Genomic DNA, 23518 nt, shown 5'->3' with positions numbered 1-23518 from the left:
GTATTTAGGATACCCGTGCCATTCCGTTAAGAGGCGGATCTATTTTCAATTGCCCCAAATCCAATTTATCTGTACAACCCAGCCGGACATCTGGCCCTCCTTGCATCCACGCGGGAAGATGCAGATAGAAGCCGGGATGGAGCATGAAATTACCGCTCCCAACTAACGACGAGACACTTAGCGCGGCACCAACCCCCGTGTGGCGTTTTGATAGCTTCGTTCATGGATTCAGTTGAGACATCGATTTGGGTGCCACCATCCGAGGAATGGCGTTGGGGTTGAGACTATCTTCTTCTCCTCGAGGAAAGGTTGGACAATTAATGTAAGCAAACACAACGGCCGGGATAGTTGACAGGGATAAGGTACTAGTCCCCATGAGGACGAGACTCCTCCTCAACTAGTCCGTAGAGATGGATCGAAACGGGCTGTGCCACTTTAACACAGTCCCAGCGGCCATGGAAGATTATGCCGATTCCGCTCCGACGGTCGCTAATGGCCTTGCCATGTGGACTTGCGCCCATTATCATCTGGACATTTCATCGAGGGGTATATGTAACATAGGCGGGGAGGACTTCGGCTTCAAAGGTCAATTCGCTGTATCACTCTGGGGGATGCCTGCAGCGGAACAGCCGAGCGTGCCCAGAATTGGCAAAATCGGGTTCTCTTTTGTGTCCTTGTATCTCCAACTTCAGATTGACTGTTTCGTCTTTGATTAATATCTAACCCTTGAAGTCATCTTTTCTGTAGCCGAACAAGTTTGATATGTTACTGCCTCTTTGGTCTTACATTAATTGTCAAAATGTCACCACAAAGACCGCAACTACAAGATCGTATCTCCTCCTTTGACCGAGTTCCCACGATGGAAGAACATCCTGTGAAAGATCTACCGGGCATGGATGGCAGTCCACAGGATCAGGATGATATGACACGTATGGGGAAGATACAGGAATTGAAGGTGTTATTTGGCCCTCTTTGATGGAATCTGAACATCACAAACTGACCTCTTCGAAGCGCAATTTTCGACCCCTAGCTGCGTTGAGCTTTTCAGCGGTTCTTCAAGCTACCTGGGAATTTATACTTATGTGAGAGGCAGTCTGCAGTCTGCATGTAGCCAATCGTGTCAGGCACTAATGGCTTCATTTCTAGCTCAAACACACAAGGTCTCGAAAATGGTGGTCTCGCTGGTGTTTTCTGGTCCTATATGTGGACCTTCGTTGGGTTCGGCTTCATCATTGTTTCGCTAGCTGAGATGGCTTCGATGTGAGTCGTGATTTACAGATTTGATACTACCCTTAATCCTCGGACGTTTCTGACATATCCTTGTCTTTTTTACCAGGGCACCCACGTCAGGCGGCCAATACCACTGGGTATCGGAGTTTGCATCGCCTCGTTACCAGAAATTTCTGAGTTACACCACTGGTAAGATGTCTAGTATAACGATGACCCTTGCGATTGCTGATTACTGTCATTTAGGATGGATGTCCGTACTTGCATGGCAGGCCGGAGCTGCATCTGGCTCATTTCTGACGGGGACTATCATCCAAGGTCTCATCGCCCTTCGTGACCCGAGCTACGAACCGCAAAATTGGCATGGAACCATGTTTGTGTTTGCGATGATAGCTGTGATTTACCTTTTCAATGTCTATGCCGCAAGCTGGATGCCTCGAATCCAGAATCTCCTTCTGGCGCTGCATTTGTTATGCTGGGTCATCATTGTGGTTGTCTTGTTCGCCATGGCCCCCCATAACTCCGCCAAAACCGTCTTCACCTCTTTCCACAATGGTGGCAATTGGTCTACTATGGGGATCAGCTTGATGATTGGCCAAATCACAGCTATATATGGCTCTCTTAGTATGTTACTACGGCATAACTGTTTCAAGATCCAAGGCTAACTGAAAAATACTGCTACAGGTTCTGATGCCACCGCACATATGTCTGAGGAAGTCAAGGACGCAGGTCGATATGTACCCATTGCAATCGCATGGGGATACTTTGGGAATGGAATACTTGCATTGATAATAATCGTCGGCTTTCTTCTTGCCCTGCCCTCAGTACCTGATGCGCTCAACGACAGCACCGGATTCCCCTTCCTATATGTGTTCCGCCAATTCCTCTCAACCTCCGGAGTCAACGGCCTGACGGCAATAGTCCTTATTCCAGTTATGTTTAGCAATATCCTCTTCAACGCATCAACCGCACGTCAAACATATGCATTCGCACGAGATCGCGGTCTACCCTTCGCAGACTGGATCTCGCGAGTTGACCCGCATCGGCGGATTCCGGTACGAGCCATCGCACTCTCGTGCATGATCAGTGGCCTATTGTCACTAATAAATATCGGCTCGCAAGTTGCATTCAATGCAATCATCTCTCTCAACGTCGCTGCACTCATGTATACATACGCGATATCCATAAGCTGTGTGATTTACCGGAAGATTGCCTGTCCTGAGACGTTACCTCCTCGACGGTGGAGCCTTGGTCGTTTCGGTCTTGGAATAAACACCATTGGGTTGCTTTATGTTATTTTCGCGCTCTTTTGGTCTTTCTGGCCCCCGAGCCCGTTGCCCTCAGCGCGGGACTTTAATTGGAGCGTGGTGATTTTTGCTGGGGTGTTCATTATTAGTCTTTTGATGTATCTGTTCCAGGGACGACGACATTATGTTGGTCCTGTTGTGACGGTCCAGCCGAGCAATTGACAGTGAGATTCACATCGCCTTCTTTATGGGGCTCATAGCCAACTATTACGAGATGACGATTACCATGAAATGAATATATGACTCTCGACTTGGACTCTGGGTGATGGTGGAGTCGACTATTTGCAAACTAGTGCCTCATTGTGACCTGGTTATGTAGAACTCATTAAGCGAGGGATACTCTCACTAAGCAAGTCAAATGTTGTTCGTTGCCTGAGGTCATGTTTGTGGCCATGGGGGCTGGTGAGATATAAATTGGCGATGCGTTCCCTGAGACCTCCTTCCCCCTTCATACCCCCACGCTACTTACCTTCATCGCGACAAAATTGTTTCTTATCATTTTAGTAAAATCATAGCCAGGGTTATAGTATCTCTCGCCCTAGAAATAGTTGGATTGGCGGTCTGATAGCGAGATGCCGGAGGATCGTTCGTTGTCCCTATCCTTATTGAGAGCTGTTCCATTGCCATTAAAATTGGTGCTGACAATACTATGATCCTACAGGTCAGGTATTTGCTTTGGATGACAAAGGAAACGTCAAGGTTGAAGACCTTAGAAATGGCAAGCGCGTGTCGGTTTACGCATCTACGCTCATACCTCTCCGCGACGTCGATTGGAGATCATCTCATCCGGAAGGCACCCATCTTGGTTTGAGGCGAAAGGCAGTTGCTGCCCATGCTCAGCGATGTGGAGATATTCTTGCAATTGGAGAATCATGCCGGTCTTGTCAGCATAAGAATGGGCCGTTTGAAAGTTGTGTGGTTCTTTATATGTTCGTTGGGCCACGGTGGCTGCGCGGTTCTTTGCTTGTCCATTGTTGCATGAACTGTCAATTTGACAGCCACACTCCCATTTGCTCGCTAGGTAAGTTGTTGTATAGTCACCACGTGATATTCACTAATCAAATTCCTGATGGATCCAGTGAATAAAAATCAGGGAACCGGAGCCCGGAAGTCCCAGACACAGGCCGATGGTGGTGCTGTAAGTGCTCTGACCTTCACTTAGGCCTGTCAAGTTTTCCCAGCACATGCCATGCGTAACATCAATAAAAGCCTTCTAACGAGATAAAGCAGGTTGATTCGACTGGCGCCGTCCTTGAGTACCTGCGAGCAAAGAAGCGCAAGAGAAATGTCGAGTACGATAGTACTTACTATCACTCACCGCTCGACCAGTTCGACATCAAAAGGGAAGGAAAGTACTCAGAGAAGCGCCATGCACTTGAGTCAATCCATACGGTTTATGAGCGCGTGGTGCAAGACATTGATCGGCTTTTCCGAACGCTATCCAAGGCAAATGAGCTAGATTCCGGTGAAGACACGGAAGGAGAACAAGAGGACCCCGTCGTTGTTGAGCCTGATATGGCTGCAGAAGACGCACAGAAAGTTCCAGGTGAGACTCCTGTCAAAGAAAAGGAACGTGAAAAGAAGGGTGTGAAGATTGCCGAGTCTGCTGTGAAAAAGGAGGAAGAGGAAGAGGAAGAGAAGCCCACTATCTCTCGCAAGCCTCGTGCAGCTAGGGGCAAAGGAAAAGAAGGTCCTCGCCATTGAGGAGAAGTGATTGTGCAAAGAGTTGGTGCGTCATCCAAGGTCAGACTTTCTTAAATTGGGGACTATGTTGTTGGGGTGCCAAGGTGGTTTCTACAATATTCGTGTCTATGCCCATTTTTGAATTCTGGGGAATATTCGCCTTCATTGTTGTGGTTCAGTTGCTTTTCTATTGTGAGTGCTACATGTCCAGTCTATCATATTGGTGTCCGGAAAAAGAAAGAAAAAGCCCAAAAAAAGAAGCAATCCTAATCTGAGACTATTTATCAATCTGGGGTAAAAAGAAAAGAAAAAAAAAAAAAAAAAAGCTACAGAGGTCCGTACGTTCATGACGTTCATGTGTAGGCACCTATTGTTATAGTATAAATGATCGGCTAGGCATACGGGCATCCATTTGCCCATCAGCTCCTAATAATAGATACCAATGGCGAGGTGAAAGACCCTAACCTCGGGCTCGCGCGATTCCGATTAAACTTAAAAGGGCTGCAATACTCCAATTACTCCAACATGATATCAGAATAGGGGTAGATACATGATTTGAGTGCAAATATGGAGACGTCGACCTCCGCACTCCGCATCCCCCCGCGGGAGTGGCCTCGAGCTATACCGCTGTAGACACATCATTGGAAGCGTTCAACTCCCACGCGGTAGATTTCATTGACAGGATACTTCTAAAACAGTAAACAGACAGTCCAGCAACTGCCACACAAGTGGGAATAAAGACAATTGCATACAACTAACAATATATGTTAGTATCTACATCGAGCTAACCGGCATCTTATATACATCAACATCAGCCCATAATCTAGGTAGAACTGTGATCTACCACCAGTCTTCAAGGCTCATTCTGTTTCCTCCTCACACTTTCCCTTCCAGGCCAACCATCCGGCAACAATCAACGACTTCAGGATCGCCGCGGTCCACAAGGCTCCCATCATCCCCACAGAGCTATGAGCCCAGAGACCGCCCAAGACCACCCCGAAAAGCAAGCACAAGACTGCGCCAGTCCGCCGCATCTCCTCAGCATTACCAACCACCTTGGTCGAAAGGAAATCACGGTGTGAAAATAAGTCGCAATAAACACTCGTCAGAACAACACTAGTCAAACCGCCAAAGTTCAAAACCCGACTCGTCACCGCCTGCCCACTGCTCTGGAACGCGATGAGCGCAACGGGGACGAGAACCAACCAACTCAGGGGCCCACCACGAGTCGGCCGATAAATCGTGACGATCAAAGCGGCAAGGGAGACACACAAGGTTTGAGCCAGGAACGACGCACAGAGCACCCATCTCCGTCTGGACGGGAAGACACGGTGGAAGGTGGCGAAGCAAAGGGAACCTAAACAGAACCCCGCAATGGAGACCCCGGACTTGATCCAGCGATCGTCTTCAGTGCCAACGAGACCCAAGCCAAAATATACAGTGTTACCGGTTTGCATGCTCACGAAGGAGCCCCATATGAGTACCGATGAGCTGTCGAGCAAGCCGGTGATGACGTAACAAAATAGTAGGACCAGGTCGCCATGCGAAGGGTCGAGGTCGCTGCGCAGGTGTTTGGATAGCCGGGATAATCGAGGTGGGTTAGAGGGTCTGTTATTGCCCAAAAGGGCGTCCGTTTCGCCAGGCACAGCCATTGATAGTGAGGTGGTTAGGTGGTTGATTGAAGTGGAGGGAAGTTGTGTTTGTTTTTTATGGAGTCCTTGGCATAGGAACTCCAACTCGATCTCGGCAAAAGAAAACGAGAATGCGTCATCCCTTGGATTATCCGAGCGTACTACAATGTAAGGGGCAAATCAGTTGGAGTCAACGGTTGGAGAACGGCATATGCGATCGGAATATTCGCAATGTCGTGACGTCGATGCGGATGACAACACTTCCTCAGTTACCCATTCCCCTTCATCGAATTTGTTTCTCTTTTCCCCTATGTAACTAGGGCACTATCAAGCTCACCATGCAGATTACACATCTCCTGTTGAACCTGGCATATCTTCAGGCTACATGGGCTATCCCTGCCCCGGATTATAGCCTGCAAAAGCTCCTCCAAATACCAGCTGGCCATCCCGCAGAATTGCTTGGTCAACAGCCTATGTCCAGACACCCCCCTTTTTCTCCGGGACATCGCGATCCGTACGATCACAAGGTTGACTCTGTTGGCGATGAGCGACAGCCACTGCCGTTCCGCAATGGAGACGGTACGACCGTGATGGGACCGCGGAATCGAGACCGCGAGCGACAGAACCCCGATCTTGTGCGTCCGCCGAGCACTGATCATGGCAGTATGCCGAATATGCGATGGAGTTTTGCGGATTCACATATCCGGATCGAGGTATGGTCATCCTAGTAAGGGATGTACATCATTAATCTAAACATTTGTGTATAGGAAGGCGGATGGACGCGACAAACCACTATCCGCGAGCTACCTACTAGCCGTGAGCTCGCGGGCGTCAACATGCGTCTAGATCAAGGAGTCATCCGTGAACTCCATTGGCACACGGAAGCTGAATGGGCCTACGTACTCGCTGGAAAAGTACGAGTCACGGCCCTAGACCTAGAGGGTGGCACTTTTATGGACGACTTGGAGGCTGGAGATCTGTGGTATTTCCCCGCTGGACACCCACATTCACTGCAGGGCCTGGGCGAGAATGGCACGGAGTTCCTTCTGATCTTTGATGATGGCAACTTCTCTGAGGAATCCACCTTCGTCTTAACCGATTGGTTGGGTGAGCTAAATCTGTCTCAATCTATGGTTTACAGACACTAACCCCCGTCTTTAGCTCATACTCCAAAAGCAGTTCTAGCAGAGAACTTCCGCATGTCACCAGAACAATTCGACAACATCCCGAAATCGGAGAAGTACATCTTCCAAGGGTCGAACCCAGGAAGCATTGATCAAGAAAAGCCACGCACCTTCAAAAAATCAAAGATCAACTTCACACACCGTATGCACGCCCAGGAACCGATTGAAACCAGCGGGGGTCGAGTCAGAATTACCGACTCTACCAATTTCCCAATTTCCAAAACAGTAGCCGCCGCCCATCTAGAGATAGCCCCGGGTGCACTACGCGAAATGCACTGGCACCCCAACGCCGATGAATGGACATACTTCAAGAAAGGTCGTGCGCGGGTTACGATATTTGCCGCGGAAGGAAACGCCAGAACATTCAACTATATGGCCGGTGATGTGGGCATCGTGCCTCGGAATATGGGGCACTTTGTTGAGAACCTGAGTGACGATGAGCCGCTGGAAGTTTTGGAGATTTTCCGTGCGGATCGATTCCGGGATTTCTCGCTGTTCCAATGGCTTGGTAGCTCGCCTCGTCGGATGATTGCTGAGAATGTATTCCCCGGTGACCCCAAGGGAGCAGAGGAATTTTTGAAAAAGATTGAAGATGCTGAGAAGGATCCTATCAGGGATACAATCTGAGTACCATTTACATAGCTTGATAGTGGGATTCTAGGTTTTACGGATACAGCAGAAATACTACCTACTTGAATACAATGATAATGTTTCGGACGAGAAGGGGGTTTTCCTTCGGATTGACTTCAACCTGACGATATACACTGGACAGCCTAATTGTGAAATTTTAGTGACCACCGTGGACAGATGGCTCTTGGCTGCCTATTCGGTTTGGGCCGGTATGTGCGCTTCAGAGACGCACGCTCAGAATTCTGAGGTGTCAAAACGCCAGCGAACCGAAGGGCGGGTCTGACGGGTCTGGGGTGCTGCAGATTGTCATCGTTGATCTGCTGGCGAGCAGGCATGACCTGGCGACGGCGCCAGGGAGGGATGACAGAGAATTGGCGGGCAGCAGGCTCTGGGCTGCTAGTGGCAGGAAGGGCCCCAGTCGAACTGGTGTTCAGTTGTTGCGGAGGAGCAGGATATTGTTGAGCATGAGGCTCCTGAATACCACCAGAGGGAAACCTTCCAGCATTATCACGGCGCCACGGAGGGGTGACAGAAAACTGGCGAACAGCGGGTTGTTGCGTGCCATAGTTGGACGTCATCCATGACAAAGGCACCATCCAAGAGCCAGATGCCGGCCAAAGAGCACCAGACGCAACACCAACGGGTGAATGGAATGGTTATAGATGATTCGCTCGATCTCCCTTCCGTCTCCCATTGCATGCTTGAGAACAGCTGCCTCGAGAGAATTCTTTCTTCCCTTTCGATACCCGGACCGTTAGACATGAATATCGAGCCGCACTCCTGCCAGACCTTCAGGTATCCAGTAGTCCTTTAGATCATGACCTCGGGTGTCTGAAGAGAGATGATGTCAGCATGTGTTTCGGGTAAAGCTATTTGAGATGTGATGCCCAAGAACAGAATAAAGTCTTACCGCATTTTCCTCCACAATACTGTCCGGTCAGGTTGGAGCCTGATCCTGGGCCAGCACGTTGCTTAGCACGGTCGTCGAGATTATTCAATTCTATACCGAAGGGACGGTCGACCGCAGGGTGGAAATATCCCCCATGCGAGATGCAAGACAACTTCAGAGATAATTTCTCACTGTGGCGTCGCTTGTCGAGTAGGATCGAACCATGTTGAGCAGTAGGCCAAATTTGGCCTTGGTGTGTTACCTTTCGACTGGCTGAAATTTCCAATCTCCAGGTGCACCCTTTCAAAAGGCAGGCGACCTATATGTCTTTGTAGTCTCCAGGGAGGGTAATGAAAATTTGGTATGGAGACTGGCATGAACTCTGGAGAATAGATGATATGATTAATTATGTTGGCCCTGCGATTTGGCGAACCGGCATCGAACCTGAAATAGCGCAGTGTTAACAATTTGTTCGTCCTTTGTCGAGGATTCTAAAACATTTGCTAGCTCTTGTGTGATTGGATTAACCAAAAGGATTGGACTTGATCTTCATCCAAGATAATTGTTTCGTTGCCGCTGCCATCGTCGTCATTGTCGTCGAGAAGTGGCTTGGCCGGTGCCTTACCTAGGTACCTTTAAAGTCCTTTTAGAAATCTTCCAGAGATCTTTCAGGAGTCCCTCAGTGGTCCGGGTGCAGTCCTTTCAGCACCCCGTCCAATTGTCCTCCATCCCCCTCATTGGTGTTGTACCCAGGAGGACGAAACATTTAGCCGCCATATGGAGGATTATACTGCAGTTACAGTCCAAATCTGTGGACAATTTGGATTGATACGATTTTATATACAGTAAATTAATTTTCAACTGCAATACTCGACGTGAAAGAAGAAATCAGATGTCACAATAACAATTATTGAAATCCACGCCCCCCGCTGAACGCCACATCGTCTTGTGTCTTGCATGTAGCTATGAGATATGTCTCTTCTTGTCTTCGACCTTCTCTTTTTCGCTCTCCTTTTCAGCTCGCAAGGTAATTGCCAATAAAAGTGGCCCTAACCGACGCATATGAGCCCTGTCTGTAGTATCCCACGGACCATATTGGTCCATAGTCATGAAAGAAAGATCTTTGCCATCATCGTCTTTTCCATCCTTCGACAGTTTCCCGTGAACCAGGTACTCAAGATACGTTTGGTCGTACCTAGCAACTGTCACATACACCAAATGTCGGTCTTGTGAAATATGAAAACGCCTATCTGTAGAGTTAGCTGCGTAGCCAGGAATATAGAAACAGGGGATGTAGGCATACGTGGTGTTTCTTTTCTGTGCTGATTCGGTATCACTTTTGATCCAAGCCACCATTTGGGCACTCTCCTGCATCTGAATAGCCAGAAGATTCAAGGATCTCAAGACAGGTTTGACCTCGATAAGGACCCTAGGCTTTCCACCAGGACTGTCGAGATACCCGTCCGTTCTTGCTTCAAATTTGGCATTCTTGAAAGTGGCGATGAAAGGTTTCCTGTGTAATGTCCATTTGGATGACAGACAGAAGTGGATGGTGAGAGCATTTAGAAATACTATTAGTGCAGTATTCACAATTTGTTCATCCTTTGTTGGAGGGTACAGGATGTTTGCGAGCTCCCGTGTGATTGGAGTAGCCAAGTGGATGGGGCTTGGGCTTGAGCTTGAAATTGAGCTTGGGCTTGACTCGTGATCCAAAGCAAATCTGCTGTCGTCGAGGAGTGACTTGGTACCAGGCAAAGGTGCGGGTCCTTTCTTAGTGGGAGTCTCGGGAGGTCCCAAGCTAAGACCAGCCATGCCCTTGCCGACCTCGTTCACTGCTGCTCGTGTTCGAGATGAGATTGGCGTGTTAAAGGCTTGAGGGTCGGCTTTTTCTTCGGTCCTTGCAACTTCACGCTGATAATATCGCGCTATTGCGAATGTCCCCTCGGGCGACTCTTCGGACCCAATACTCTCACAGTATGTCCTCCACGATTTATACTGATCAAGCATCTTGGTAGCCTGTGTCACCAAGCCGCTCAAACCCTCTATGTTTGGCACTTCCGGTAACTCATGTTGCCTCCAGAGCACCCTTAGGAGTAGGAATTGGTCAAATTCAAAATTTGAAGCAGAGGCAAGAACAGCACTGTGGATGGTTGCGCCCAAAACACCACGATTTTTCGCCTCATCCATCCAATTCTGGGAGGTTTTGGGTGCTCCGGGCTTGCTATATTGATTCGACATAGTGGCAAATGGGGTTGGATCAATGATCGAAAGACCTTCGTTCTCGTTCTGAAGTGAAAGGGCTGTTACGCTACAAAGTGCAGATAATGAGGGCCTATTTATGCCCCTAGCCAAGTAGTGTCGTCCATTTGTTTCACCTTTTCCAACATTGGATATGTCCACGCACGTTGTTTCCATCAAGGTGGGCGCTTAACGGTTAATCGATTGGATAAGAATGAATTTTCAGTGGTCGGGATATAATTAACGGAAGTGTCATGAAAGGCGGTTAATGGCTGGTAAAGAGTGATAGTTTCTTTGGGATGCACACTTGTGAGAAAAGCATTGATCTCGGGCTACTAGTTCGAAAAGTATCATTGGCTTTACTACGGGTCCACATGTACAAGGCGATTAGGGACCCGACCAACCACCTGGGCAACCTCTACCGCTTAGTCCTCTGCATCCCAACTCGACCTTTAGCTCCCAAGGTTGACCTAGGTAGTATACGAGAATAGCTAGCCCGTGATATGGCCTTTTTCTGTCTATCTAAGTGGATTTTTTGGTAGTCCTTTTTGGTAGCGCTTTTTGGTCTTTTCAGTAGCCCAAGGTGTCTTTTAAGCAGATCTTTTATAGGATGATTTCTGTGGCCAATAAGTTCTGTAGCTAGAAGAATTAGAAGAATTAGAAGAATTAGCTGTTGCGACCTACATATGACGTATCGTTTCATATGCAAGTCACAAGCCAGTCCGGACTAGTAGTTTGATATTGTGACAGACTAATTTTATCAATACGAATCAAGGCAATTAGACTCACGCCGGGATTTATTGCTATTTCCCACTAGGCAAAAGCACAGGCTGTAGTGTTTTTACATGTTCGTGCACCAGAAGTTTGAGACAAGCGGCTATTCAGGAATGATTGGTTCTCAGTGTATCTTCTATGTGATCTGTGATATGGTGTGGCTTTTTGCGCCTTCCAGCTAGGCCAAATTTTTTTTATTTAAGTATTTATTTATTTATTTTTACTTTACAATTTTTATTCTCTGTAGACGCTAAATCCAACAAATGGACAAATGTACGGAGTAGTATACAGTGTATACAGTACCTGTAGATGTGGAGTGATATGTGATATCCACGATCGGCACTACCAGTTGCCCTTTATGGTTAGTCAAATCCGTAACCGCTAGGCCTGGCGCGTCGCCCGGCAACCCACTCCACATCACATCTCTTTAACGCTCTCCATTTTCACTTCTGGTTAATCCGATAAAAAGTACTATCCACCATTCCTTTTCTATTGTTGCCTTCAAAGCCCGCTGCTAAGACCATCCCTCCCCACAACATAAAAACCCTCTTGTCCCCGTTACGATTAGGAAAAAATCCCAAATTTCAAGAACTCCCGTTCAAGCCATCACTCCCAACACTACCAAACATAAACATGCCCTCAAAACCAACCCCTGCGGAATCAAATGACCATTTGAAGCAGCGCAAGATTCTGATCGACCTTGAGGAGGTTATCGACCAACTGGAAGTGCATACACTTGATGCGTCCCAAATTGACGAATTGAACATCAAACACCATCCTATGACTCTCGACAAAGACTCAGACCTTCAGCCTCGCTTCTTCGCGCCAAGGCACAACCTTCCTCGACCGACCGATGAACTGATCCAAGATGCGGTCGGGTACCTAACCCACCCTCTCGCTTTTCAAGACTCAATGACTCGAGCATACCACTTCGAAAGGACGTGGGCTGATTATGCCTTCCACGAAACAAGCCGTCCATATAATAAAGAGCACGACCCATGGCGCTCAATGGCGTAAGTATTATATATTGCGATAGACTAAAAGGATATTGTCATGTCGGTTCACAGTCTCTAATGTTACTCGGCAGTGTTTGCGAACATAACCCTTTCAAGGGTTTGTACAAGTATGACAAACCCGATTTTGGGGTCTTCCATATCTGGGACGTCGCCAGCCCAGCCTTCCCACATATGAAAGCAGTAGCATGGAACGGTCTAGAGACTGAAAGTAGCAAAGTGTGCCGCGGAGAGTTATTGATCATCCTCCGTCTAATGCTGGGCCAGCTGAGAAAGGTGCGGTTGCTTCATCATGATGTCGCACCGGTAAGTCTTGGTTATTCCCATTCGCTATTCGACTTTATGGTTGCTGAACTGGGTATCCCGCAGATCATGATCGTCTCGCTTATAGGGAAGCGTGGACGCTTGTTGGAGTCCTACTTTGAGGGTGAGAGCCTTATTTTGCGCTGTTCTGATCTTTACGACTTCTCGGACGAGCAAACCACATCGATGGCTTACAAGGCTTTTGCGGAGTGGTATCTCGGTGCGCCAGCGGGGAAGACAGCTTAGATTATGGACCTTTTTTTTCAGTCGGGAAGGTGTTGAAGGTGTTGAAGGTTCTGAATTGGTAATGGGTCATGGCCGGTTGGGTTTTGATTCTTTCGGCGTTCGTCTCTCGCGGTATTGATGTGTATGATGCATTTATGTGTTTGATGCCTTTAACGGAACAAGTCGAAATAGGCAAGTGTAACCGACTATTTTTTACATTTGGAGCAATCTTCTACTATATACACGTCGGTAGCAACAAGGACTAGGATTCCACCAATGCGCTGTACGCGATAGACCCGTCCACGCTCTCCTGGCCTTATTCGTCTGGCTTAGCCGCGGCATGAAGACAAGGGGCCTCCCCATCAACACTCTGAACGATATGGGCAGGGCCGACCTCTGAAGGGAATCCCGCGATCCAAACAGCTTGCTGTACTTCCAACAAAGTTAATTCAAATAGAAAACAGTTCAACCTTGGTTGGAGTGGCCCAGTCGAGTGAAGGCTTATCACCGTGATAGCAATACGGAATGCTGAGGGCCCAGAGTAAACAAGACATACTAAGAGCATATCGTACATTGCAAGAATAATCGAGCACTGATAATAAGAGTTATTGGCTGAATCTCCATGGCAAAAGTCAGCGGATCCAAAGAACGTTTGGTAAACTCCCATCGCCCTTGTCCCATTGCTTCCGTTACAGCCAGACGCTAGTGCTAGGTGCCTTACTCAGGGTTTTCCGCGTCTCGAGCAAAGGCCTCCAGGATCTTCTTTCCCTCCTCGGCGTCATCACGTTCCCAAGGCTTAAGCCCGAAGCTTCGCATGAAGTGTGTCCAGCCGCCGTAGGATTTAACAATGGCCCGCTCGGCGGGTGTGAGAGGTGGCTCTATTGGAGTTAAAGGTCAGCTATGATGAGCAATATGTGTTGGATGGCATGAAAGGCGATGGACGTACGAAGTCCATCAGTGGCTGGCATTTTGGTGGTGGATAAAAGTCTTGGCTTTGCTTGTAGAGTCTAAGCAGCGGGTGCCTAGTCCATTTGCGGATGTTAGTTGGTAATGAGGTATTTCCCGGTATATATTGATAGAACTCACGATGAAATGGGTACACCGTTGGAGTGTGTGGGAATGAAATGGTGAAGAAGCGAGAAAGACAAAGTGTGTGCAAGGTCAATGACCCCAACGAACTTTGGGAAGGTGCCTACGACGCTGTATAGGCGCCAGGGGTCAAACCCCCCTTTCCGGCAATTTCTGGTACCTGGATGCCTGAATCTGGTCTGGGGGCCTGAATTAAAACTGGCAGGATAACTACCGAGGTAGTTAGGTAGTTAGTTATTTATGGAGCGTTGTAAGATGCGGCCAAGAACCAGGCCAAAACGAGACATTCAGTCATCAATAGCGCCTAGATTAGGTAGCTTCGTAGGTAGGCTCTGCCACCACGCATATCCCGATATACCTGTAACAAGCTGTGGGCAAGGCTGATACAGTTCTATATCATGGATGTCATAGTGGTTAAAAATCCGGGTTAGGTCATGTTATATTAAGATACCATCGACTCCCTTGGGTGATACAGTAGATCCGTTCCAAGTCCCATAGTTATTCACTACGAACTTCGATGAATATATGCTAGTCGCAGTGCCATTGAACCACTATGCAAGAGATTCGTTCAAGCCACTGCACTCTTGAAGATTTGAGCGCCCATTGGACTTTTGTCTATGGAGGAAATCAATTCAGATGATGAAGACGTTCTAAATAGTTTTCAAGAAACTGCGCTTGGGGATTCTATACATGGAAAGTTTTCAGACACATTCCATAGGGACTAGAAATGGATAACGGTGTTATTCTCCCGACGGACAAATTGCAGGAAGTCATCCAAATCATTGTTCTTCGGCGTACCGACAACGAAAACCGCAGGCTTCCCGTACGGTGCCGGGACGCGTACAGTCTGGCCACCGTGGTACTTCTTGCCAGACCAAACGTGGGTGAAAGTCTGGTTTTTGCCGGGGAAGTAGACCATCACACTAGTGCGGCCGGGGTCCAGCACCGGTGCGACGTACAAATCCGAACCGAGATAGAAGCTCTGGTAGCTGATAGCCTTGGCGACCTTGTCATCTGGGTGGTAGACGACAGGCATGCGGAGCAAAGGCCAGCCCAGGTTCTTACTTTCGGTTTCCAAGATGCGGCGGCGATACTTGGCAAGACTGGCAAACATGCGCGCGTTGTAGCCGAAGTAAGAGTAGGTTGTGGCGTTGTTGTAGAACTGCGCGTTCACCTGGGGCACGTTACCCTCGTGGGTACGGAAGACTACACTGGAGACGGCAGCGAGTTCGCCCCAGCGGCCGAGCAATTCGGAAGAGCGGTTCACGATGCCATTGCTATCCCAGGTAGTGGTGTATCCACCAATCTCCATGTGTCCGTGGGCATAGCCTGACAGACCCATGTGGCCCATGACGGTCACGGAAGCCTTGATACCATCGTTCACGCCCCAGTTCGTGTTCTGGTCGCCTGCCCAGTATAGGTTCATGTGCCGGTTTGCGGCCATAGAGGACGAACGGTGGAACAGGATGACGTCGGAGAATGAAGACACGTTCTTTCCGATCCACTGGTGGAGGGCAGCCCACTCACGAGGGTAGGCGCTGTGGTAGAAGAATGGATCGATACTCTTGTTGGCGAACTGGGTATCGGGATACACAGGGGTGTATTCGCCAAAGTCGGTCATAAATCCAGAGATATTGGCACTCCAGACTTGGTCCAGCATGACCTCCCTGAACCAGGATCGACCAGCAGGGTTGGTGAGATCCAGGATACCAGCTTCAAGGCCGGGCCCACTAGAAATAACGGAGGTGCTATTGGTAGTGGAGTTCTGGATCACGTAACGGGCCCGGCTGGCCTCGTCATAAAGGTTTGTGTGATAACCAGTAGGCTTCGTGCTGACATTTGTCAAAAATGGGTTGATATACGCCAGAGTACGGACATTGTGCTGATCCCGCAGTGACTGGACGAACTCCTTCCAGGTCGGGTAAAGTGCGCTGTCAGATTCCCAGTTCCACCAAAGGCGAGATACATTCAGCGACATGTAGGATACGCTCTGCGAGTGTGTACCTGACCAATCTTGAAGCCAGACTGCAGCAATAGGACACTTGAGGCTAAGCCCATGGTCCACAATCCGGTTCACCTTGCTTTGCCCGCCTTGAATAGCAAGCACGGCACCGGTGTCAACCCACTCGGGCAATGCGACCATCTTGCCGGTGTAATCAGTGAGCATGGTAATGCCATCAAGCATGCTCTCAGCTTGCATGAAGTAACCATCCACCGTCAAGGCGTCATATCGCACAGTGACGGCATTAGGATCGGTGAAATTGAATGTAGTATAGGCAGAGCTCTCTTGCGTCAGATGGAAAACGCGAGATTTCGAGGTAATGTACTGCGGGATCGCAGTGTACGTTGTGAACTTGTCACCGCCAGCAAAGAAGCTGTCCTCGTTTTGCAGACGAGTCGTGGGCTGGTCACCGCGACCGACACCTTGCTCGCGCGAGAATATGGGGACAGTCTGGTTTTTGAAAGAGGCGAATGATCCCTGGGCACCAAGTCCGTAGAAATCTTCCGATGGCGAAGAGCGATATGTCAGGAACAGCTTTGTTGCCGCATCCGAAGAGGTTTCAGGGTCGACATTAACATTGAACGCGACACGATCGGGGAACTCCGAAGGAACCCAGAAAGCAACGGAGAAATGAGGCGTGGCATCACCACATCCGGTGAGCTGACCCTGAATGACCGCAGCATGGTCGTTCTCACTGCCGTGCCACGGCTGAAGATCAACATTGCTGATTTTCTGCCCGGTACACTTGTGCTGGTCTACTTCGTTGATCTTGAAGTTACCATTAGCGGCGATCACCTCATCTCCTGCGCTGGCACTGAGGAATGGCTGGCCTGGCACAGTCTCCCAAATGGATCTCCCACGCTGGGTAATAGATAGACGGTTGGCATTCTCATTGACCGTGAGTTGGAAGCCATTTCCTAGGTTCCATGGGGCATGGACCGCGACACACGGAGCTGCGAGAGAGGCCCAAAGCCAAAAGCTAGGGGTGCGCATTTCGGGATGAGATTTCGATGAGAGCAAGGAGGGTCCATGGGGCGACCGTCTAGCTTATAAAGCTGTGCAGTGTCTGCAGTCTCTGCAGCCTCGGTATTATGGTCAGCGAAGCCTTTGAATGACATCGGTGGCATGCCTGTCCCACTTGGTGCAGTTGTAGTAGTTGTTATCAATTGGCAGTCTGTAGCTCTGGGCCAATTAGCATGATATCATCCACATTTATAATGACGATCGACTAATTTCATAACCTTTGTTGGCTACTATGCGAAAAGGTGACGGAGAAATAGGCTCCACAGCCGATAATCCGTCGGGTCATCGGGTAGCACCCCCACACCAACGGGCAGCTGTCTCTTATAAGGGATGTCCTGCTACACCCATGGTGAGATCAGATCGATGATTGGATTAGCTTCGGCTGTATTACATGTCGGCCCAAGGAGTCTGCCGTTCTGCATACTGCGATGTGGAAATAGAAGCACCTCAAATGACCGGCAGAGGCTTTAGCCCCGGGCCTGGGGGAAGTGGGGCCGACTCCACACGTGGTGAGATCACGTCTTAAACGCTAAAATGGTATATCGAAGGGATATAGATGTATGGAGATTAGGAGATTAGAAGATTAGAAGACTAGTTGGCTGATATATGCTAACTATTGCACCTCTTGGATTACATCGTCGCGTCCATCACGCAGTCTTCTTAGGCACCCTGACAAGCCGATGCGCCAGAGCACCATTATCCAGTTTGAGAACCGTTTGCTCCCACTTGAATCCTTGAATTCTGGGTAGAAGCTTGATCCACACATAATAGTACACTCCACACAATCCCACGCTATATCAATAGTTCGCTACGTCAGTGATATATACCAACGAGGATTAACCGGGACAACAACTTACATTCCGACAGCAACCGCACAATATGTTGCATACCAGAAGCTCACATCGCCTCCATTGGCCCCAGTACTGGGAGGGTACCACGGCATTACCACCATGTATAGGTTGGAGAGAATCGCAAACGCCACAGTAATGTGCCAGGCCTTGTAGTCCGGCGCTGGGAGATTAAGGCGTGCACGGCGAATTCGAGTGACCACCAGGCCTATAGTGAGTACCAAACCAAAGATACTTGTTGCGTACACTCCGAGGTCCACGACTATGTCCCAAAATTAGCAATTGTCTTTATAGTTACCGCGTAGTTATCAAAGGCAGGCTAGAAGAGAGACAGGACATACCGAAATTGAATGCATCGCCAGCAGGTGGTGCCAGGATCATCAGCACGGTGAAGCTCCATTTCACAAAGTATGGACCGAGCGGTGTTCCAAACGGTCTGGTCGAAGTCCAAAATGAAGTGAAGGGCAAAACACCTTGTCTATATTCAAGCAACGGGTTAGGAAGACTTCCAGAATATACACACCAGTTCACCACTAACCTGCCACACTCCCTCAACATACGAGACTGTCCAATAAGCACAGCTAAAAGATTTCCGAAAGCACTCATGCAAATCAGGAAATTTAATGCTGAAGCCGCACTACCGGTTCCAAATACCTTCTCGAAGAAGACACCAGCGGCCACGACCTTCGACTCTAGGATTTCCTCCTTGCTCGCAGCACTAAAATACGCAATATTTGCCAGCACATATAGAACTGCCGTCAAGCCCAACGATAGCGGAGCACTCCACTTCAAGGTTTTGACAGGGTTCTAGCTCTCGTCAGCAAACAACACAGCCCGTCCTAATCATGTGGAGTACATACCCGAACTTCATTCACAACATTGAATGCATTTTCGTAGCCCGCAAAAGAGAACCAGACCTTGGTCAATGCATTGGTTGCTCCGTAGGCTGTCGCCGCACTGGTGCCCTCAAAGGCGTTCCTGAAATTTGCTTTGGGATCTTTCACTGATGTGTGACCCGCAAGGACCACCAAGCCAGTTATCGCGATGCTAGGTTTATGTTAGCTTTACCGGTTGAACGTCTGTATATCGCGAGTATATTGTAGATCAACACTTACAATATCAATGTCAGTAGCTTGACAAGCCCAATCGCATTTGCGAGTCTCAACGACCATCTAGTATGAAATGCCAGAACTGTGGCAAGCCCATTAGCACATATCACGATAATGGAAGAATTAGCACGAACCCAGTACCGCAACAGTATAGCACGCCACAGCAACACCTTTCAACTTCCATGGAGTAAAGTCCGAATCTGCAAGTTTGAACAGGTACTGGGCCAATACTAGGTGCAGTCAGCATATCGCCAAACCCACGGGACACTAACTATCAAGGATGTATCCATACCAACGGCATTGCTGCTGCTAAACGAGAAAAGCACCGTCTGCATCGCAAAGACAGTAGGAAAGAAGTACTTGGGTCGGGGATACGACTGTTCTAGGTAGACAACCTCCGAGCCAGACCGACTGGGGAAAGCCGATGCGAATTCCATGTAAACGGACAGACAGCTAGATGCCATCAAATACCCGATCACCCAGTATATCAACGTAAGACCAACGGAGCCGGCGCCTTTGACGACGGCCGATGCTATTGGGGATAAGTATATCTTCAAACAATCCACTGTTGAATTTCACGCACGCGTTGAAAAGACACCCGTTCCGATCATCTTGCTCAAATTCAAGAAGATCACAGTAACCCAACCGACCGAATACCCCAGCGGAGAATTGACCTCAACGGGCGCTCCGGACGCCTCCTGGTATGTGGCGTTGGAGGTGTTTCCGCCGACTTCGGTGGTATATTGCAGGCTATCATTGTCGCTGCTCTCATATTGCGGCACGGATTCGGTATATTCCCTTACGGGAGACGGGATACCCATGTTGGGAGGCTGAGGAGAAAGGTGAGGTGAATGAGATGCTTCCTGAAACACGGCGAGACGTGGTATATACATATACTGCTGTTCAGCTTGGGCCCCCTACAATAACCGGGGCGCAGCGTGCCGCAAGCCTCGTTGGAGATTGCTATAATGATGTGATAAGACGGAATGCCCGACAGGGATTCTGGCCTTTGTGGCGTTTATGTTAAATTCTAGCTTCGGTAAGTATCTCCCTGATGCGCACTCTAATCCGTATTAGGGGTTGTGCATGCTAACCTCCACCGGAAACGAGGATATACTATCGCTGAGTTGCAATTGAAAAGCCTTGGAATAGTACGCGACCAGTTATAAACTTGATGGAGTTGAACTCTATGAATGGCCAAGAAATTGTGTGTTTATTGCGAAGCTGCGATATACTATGGCGCAATACTTTGCAACAGGCCACGATGATGAGGTGATGTAAAATCAATGAGGGGTTGTGGAACTTACTGCTAGCTCCAATCACACATTGGAATAAAATTGAAAGAGACATTGGTATGCTAAAGGATCAAGCTGCCAATGAATCCGTGTCGATTGATGGATCGGACCGGGGAGCAACTCGGTAGATGTAAGTAGGAGATCGATCTTAGGAGAAAAGTACGAGACCGACAGATTCCTGTGAGGCACCGGAACATAAAATGGCGGCGTCCGCCTGGACTCTTTGGCGATTGATCATATTTCCGAGATCTTTTTGGACATTCGTAACATCAAGCTTCCCATAAGGGGCGACTTCCCCAGGGAGTGGGTGTAGAACTCATTTCAAACTCGATTCTTGCCGCATGCACGAGTTGACTGTGCTTCAGAATTGGAGCATGATACGCTTTCCGTCAACCTTCAAACTGCCAACATACGGCTTTGTGGATGCCCCCGGAGCGCTAATCTTAAGCGTCCTCTCCATGCCACTGGCATGGTGTCCACCGGTGCTCGCTCCAATGGGAAGGCGAATAGACACCTCCTCAAAGAACGGTGTCCCAACAATATACTCATCGCTGGCGGGATTGACGGGATAGAATCCCAACGCAGAGAAGACATACCAAGCACTCATCTGCCCCAAGTCTTCATTTCCGCCTAGTCCCCCGCTAGTCGCATTGTAGTTCGCCCAAGCAATGTCCCTAATTGTCTCGGCTGCTTGGTTAGGATAACCGAGACTAGAATACAAATAGGGTACATGGTGACTTGGTTCATTGGTATGGTCATTGTGACCACCCTGGAAATGCGCATCCAACTTATCGCGGAAGGCTTCACGGCCACCAAAAAGCTCAGCTAGTCCTTTCACGTCATGCATCACGTCGAACGTGTACACCCAGTCATCCCCTTCTGTCCATCCAAAGGTATTATTAGCCCAGGTCCCATTCGCGTTCCGGGCTCGCATGAATTGGGTCTCCTTGTTCCAAAGATATGCGTAGTTTCCACTTCGCTTCTTGAGGGCTTGCACTGTGGCATTGTCCTCTCCCGCATGGGCAGCAACAACCGAACAGGCATAATCATTGAATGCATAGTCCAATGTGCGGCTACCAGCCTCAGACCAGCCGTCATTAGACACCCAGCCCTGCTTCATGTATGATGTAAGTCCAGCGCGGACCTCGTAAGAAGTGCCAGGCTCACGGTCATACTACAGAGTATCGGTATCATGATCAGGCGGAGTATACGCATTCTTCTTGACAGCATCCCAAGCCTTTCCAATATCGAAGTCTTTAAATTCTCGCTCTAGAGCGTTGGCAAGCACCACGTCTGCATTCGTTGCGATCATAATGTTTGTCTCGACCAGGTTGGCCCACATCGGCAACCAACCTGACCAGTCAAAGATGCGCAGCAAGGAGCGCATCATGCTGTTCACGCGGTCCGGTGCAAATAGCGTCAGAAGGGAGTGCTCGGCTCTGTATGTATCCCAGATTGACCAGGACTGGTAGTATGAGTCGTTCTCAGTGTGCACACTATCGGTATAACCTGAGTAGAAGACACGCGGAGCACCTTCCTGATTTGATGTCGGCTCGGAAAAGTCGCTTGGGTATTGGAGTGCATGGAACAGGCCAGTATACCAAATAGTGCGGGGGTCGTTATCCGCATCGGTCTTGTTGACGCCCTTGATGGATACCCTGCCTAACTTCTCAAGCCAAGCAGACTTCACTTTTTCAACAGTATCCTCGAATGTGTTCTCATCTGGAGCCTGGATGTCGAGGTTCCTCCTTGCCTGTGAGACACTGACGTACGAAACACCAGTGCGCACTTCGACACGCGATGTCGAGTTGGCAAATTTCACATATGCACCAGTGAAATTCCCGTGTCGCCGAACCTCGTCTTTTATAGTTGAGCCTCCATTCGCCACACCAAGTTCAGTAAACGGCTCTGAAAAGCGAGATACGAAGTATCCTTTGGCTGACGATGCTTTGTCCGGTCCGAGGAGATAATCCTGACGCTCGGTATTATAGCCGTAGACCTCCCGCCTGCTCTGATCAATATGGACTTCGCCTGTCCAGTTCCGACGCGAGGCTTGAATAAATACCCAGGGCTGGCCTTTGCTATCCGCATTAGTAGGGGTGTGTTCGAAGTCGAATCGAAGATGGCCAACGTGAGCATCTGCGGACATAGCAACCTGAAACTAATCAGAAACGATGCATGGCGACCATGAAAAGAGTAGGAATACCTGTATCGACTGCTGATAGTGATCACCATATCCACTACGCAGGACAGACTCAACCTGCCTCTTTCGCGGCCGCCCATTGGCACCCTCCTTCACCTCAACTGGCACGGAACCCGCACCACCGGGAACAGGCCCGTCACCTACAGCCTCGGCCGTCGCATTCCAATCACGGCCCAGGAGCTGAGTAGCATCGAGAAGTACCTCATAGACATACGGTGTACTCGTCTCATCCCTCTTCTGGAACTGCAGTCCCCGATTTTGAAACAGCGGTTGCACTTCGCCAATTCCAGGTGTCAGTACAACCTGACCTGCCTCGCCCATCCAAATAGCTGGTTGATGCGTGGCTTGGAATCCATGGATAAGACGGTCACTCTCTCCGTAGGGCACTTGTGAAATGAAATTCTCACGGGTCTGCGGCGTCCAGCGGGTCATACCGAAGGGAGGGCTGACGGAAGGGATCATGCCACCGTTGCCATTTGGTGTTGTCCCGTATGTGCCGACAAGAGGGTTGACATATTTGAGGACGTCGGCATTGTCGTGATAGGTTGTGTCTGTCTTCGTCTCTTTGGTTGGGTGGGAGTATGTACCGCCTGAAAGTCCTGCTAGGAGAACTGTAAGAGCGCCGAGCATGATGATCGAGGAATGTTGTAGGTGACAAGTTCTCCGCACATACCACGGGGTTTACTCTTGAGATCTGAGGCCTGAGGGTAAAATAGATCGACGATCCCAACCTCCTAAATGCGGGGTTTGGTAGCACTGGCAGGTAGTAGCCACCTGCCTTTTCCATTGAATACGTTATTGTAGAAACAACCATTTGCAGACATCTACTTGAATCCTTTGGTTAT

The 23518-nt window shown here is 49.1% G+C and overlaps 12 protein-coding genes across 12 annotated transcripts; 4 read left to right on the top strand and 8 right to left on the bottom strand.

The window, feature by feature from the left end:
- Nucleotides 1–799: 799 nt before the first annotated feature.
- N7525_002360 (putative GABA permease) lies at nucleotides 800–2696 on the top strand (the record flags this gene model as incomplete). Its single annotated transcript, XM_002556943.2, has 6 exons — nucleotides 800–955; nucleotides 1012–1082; nucleotides 1147–1260; nucleotides 1337–1419; nucleotides 1474–1851; nucleotides 1912–2696. 6 exons carry the CDS (start codon nucleotides 800–802, stop codon nucleotides 2694–2696), a joined length of 1587 nt encoding a protein of 528 aa, XP_002556989.1.
- Nucleotides 2697–3106: 410 nt separating this feature from the next.
- On the top strand, nucleotides 3107–4238 carry N7525_002359 (DUF3716 domain-containing protein; the record flags this gene model as incomplete). The annotated part of the gene is made up of 4 exons (XM_002556944.2): nucleotides 3107–3119; nucleotides 3196–3555; nucleotides 3614–3672; nucleotides 3765–4238. The coding sequence occupies 4 exons, from the start codon at nucleotides 3107–3109 to the stop codon at nucleotides 4236–4238; spliced, it is 906 nt and encodes a 301-aa protein (XP_002556990.2).
- An 839-nt stretch (nucleotides 4239–5077) lies between these two features.
- On the bottom strand, nucleotides 5078–5869 carry N7525_002358 (YoaK family protein; the record flags this gene model as incomplete). Its single annotated transcript, XM_002556945.2, has 1 exon — nucleotides 5078–5869. One exon carries the CDS (start codon nucleotides 5867–5869, stop codon nucleotides 5078–5080), a length of 792 nt encoding a protein of 263 aa, XP_002556991.2.
- A 317-nt stretch (nucleotides 5870–6186) lies between these two features.
- Nucleotides 6187–7659, top strand: N7525_002357 (uncharacterized protein; the record flags this gene model as incomplete). Its single annotated transcript, XM_002556946.2, has 3 exons — nucleotides 6187–6561; nucleotides 6616–6955; nucleotides 7010–7659. 3 exons carry the CDS (start codon nucleotides 6187–6189, stop codon nucleotides 7657–7659), a joined length of 1365 nt encoding a protein of 454 aa, XP_002556992.1.
- Nucleotides 7660–7805: 146 nt separating this feature from the next.
- Nucleotides 7806–8240, bottom strand: N7525_002356 (uncharacterized protein; the record flags this gene model as incomplete). The annotated part of the gene is made up of 1 exon (XM_061212279.1): nucleotides 7806–8240. One exon carries the CDS (start codon nucleotides 8238–8240, stop codon nucleotides 7806–7808), a length of 435 nt encoding a protein of 144 aa, XP_061071505.1.
- A 176-nt stretch (nucleotides 8241–8416) lies between these two features.
- Nucleotides 8417–8776, bottom strand: N7525_002355 (uncharacterized protein; the record flags this gene model as incomplete). The annotated part of the gene is made up of 3 exons (XM_061212278.1): nucleotides 8417–8493; nucleotides 8573–8723; nucleotides 8744–8776. The coding sequence occupies 3 exons, from the start codon at nucleotides 8774–8776 to the stop codon at nucleotides 8417–8419; spliced, it is 261 nt and encodes an 86-aa protein (XP_061071504.1).
- Nucleotides 8777–9514: 738 nt separating this feature from the next.
- N7525_002354 (uncharacterized protein) lies at nucleotides 9515–10789 on the bottom strand (the record flags this gene model as incomplete). Its single annotated transcript, XM_002556947.2, has 1 exon — nucleotides 9515–10789. The coding sequence occupies one exon, from the start codon at nucleotides 10787–10789 to the stop codon at nucleotides 9515–9517; it is 1275 nt and encodes a 424-aa protein (XP_002556993.2).
- Nucleotides 10790–12196: 1407 nt separating this feature from the next.
- On the top strand, nucleotides 12197–13125 carry N7525_002353 (uncharacterized protein; the record flags this gene model as incomplete). The annotated part of the gene is made up of 3 exons (XM_002556948.2): nucleotides 12197–12576; nucleotides 12651–12882; nucleotides 12946–13125. 3 exons carry the CDS (start codon nucleotides 12197–12199, stop codon nucleotides 13123–13125), a joined length of 792 nt encoding a protein of 263 aa, XP_002556994.1.
- A 696-nt stretch (nucleotides 13126–13821) lies between these two features.
- Nucleotides 13822–14072, bottom strand: N7525_002352 (uncharacterized protein; the record flags this gene model as incomplete). The annotated part of the gene is made up of 2 exons (XM_061212277.1): nucleotides 13822–13982; nucleotides 14051–14072. The coding sequence occupies 2 exons, from the start codon at nucleotides 14070–14072 to the stop codon at nucleotides 13822–13824; spliced, it is 183 nt and encodes a 60-aa protein (XP_061071503.1).
- An 842-nt stretch (nucleotides 14073–14914) lies between these two features.
- On the bottom strand, nucleotides 14915–17188 carry N7525_002351 (uncharacterized protein; the record flags this gene model as incomplete). Its single annotated transcript, XM_002556949.2, has 1 exon — nucleotides 14915–17188. The coding sequence occupies one exon, from the start codon at nucleotides 17186–17188 to the stop codon at nucleotides 14915–14917; it is 2274 nt and encodes a 757-aa protein (XP_002556995.2).
- Nucleotides 17189–17865: 677 nt separating this feature from the next.
- Nucleotides 17866–19996, bottom strand: N7525_002350 (uncharacterized protein; the record flags this gene model as incomplete). The annotated part of the gene is made up of 9 exons (XM_002556950.2): nucleotides 17866–18010; nucleotides 18076–18328; nucleotides 18408–18544; nucleotides 18605–18873; nucleotides 18927–19113; nucleotides 19182–19257; nucleotides 19310–19405; nucleotides 19468–19707; nucleotides 19759–19996. The coding sequence occupies 9 exons, from the start codon at nucleotides 19994–19996 to the stop codon at nucleotides 17866–17868; spliced, it is 1641 nt and encodes a 546-aa protein (XP_002556996.2).
- Nucleotides 19997–20831: 835 nt separating this feature from the next.
- Nucleotides 20832–23303, bottom strand: N7525_002349 (GH92 family glycosyl hydrolase; the record flags this gene model as incomplete). The annotated part of the gene is made up of 3 exons (XM_061212276.1): nucleotides 20832–21644; nucleotides 21696–22625; nucleotides 22677–23303. The coding sequence occupies 3 exons, from the start codon at nucleotides 23301–23303 to the stop codon at nucleotides 20832–20834; spliced, it is 2370 nt and encodes a 789-aa protein (XP_061071502.1).
- Nucleotides 23304–23518: the final 215 nt, after the last annotated feature.

This window comes from Penicillium rubens, assembly GCF_028828025.1.
Source record: "Penicillium rubens strain IBT 27055 chromosome Unknown utg000001l_segment0_segment0, whole genome shotgun sequence".
In the NCBI taxonomy this organism is placed as follows: domain Eukaryota; kingdom Fungi; phylum Ascomycota; class Eurotiomycetes; order Eurotiales; family Aspergillaceae; genus Penicillium; species Penicillium rubens.
This window is presented reverse-complemented; position numbering and strand designations above follow the sequence as displayed.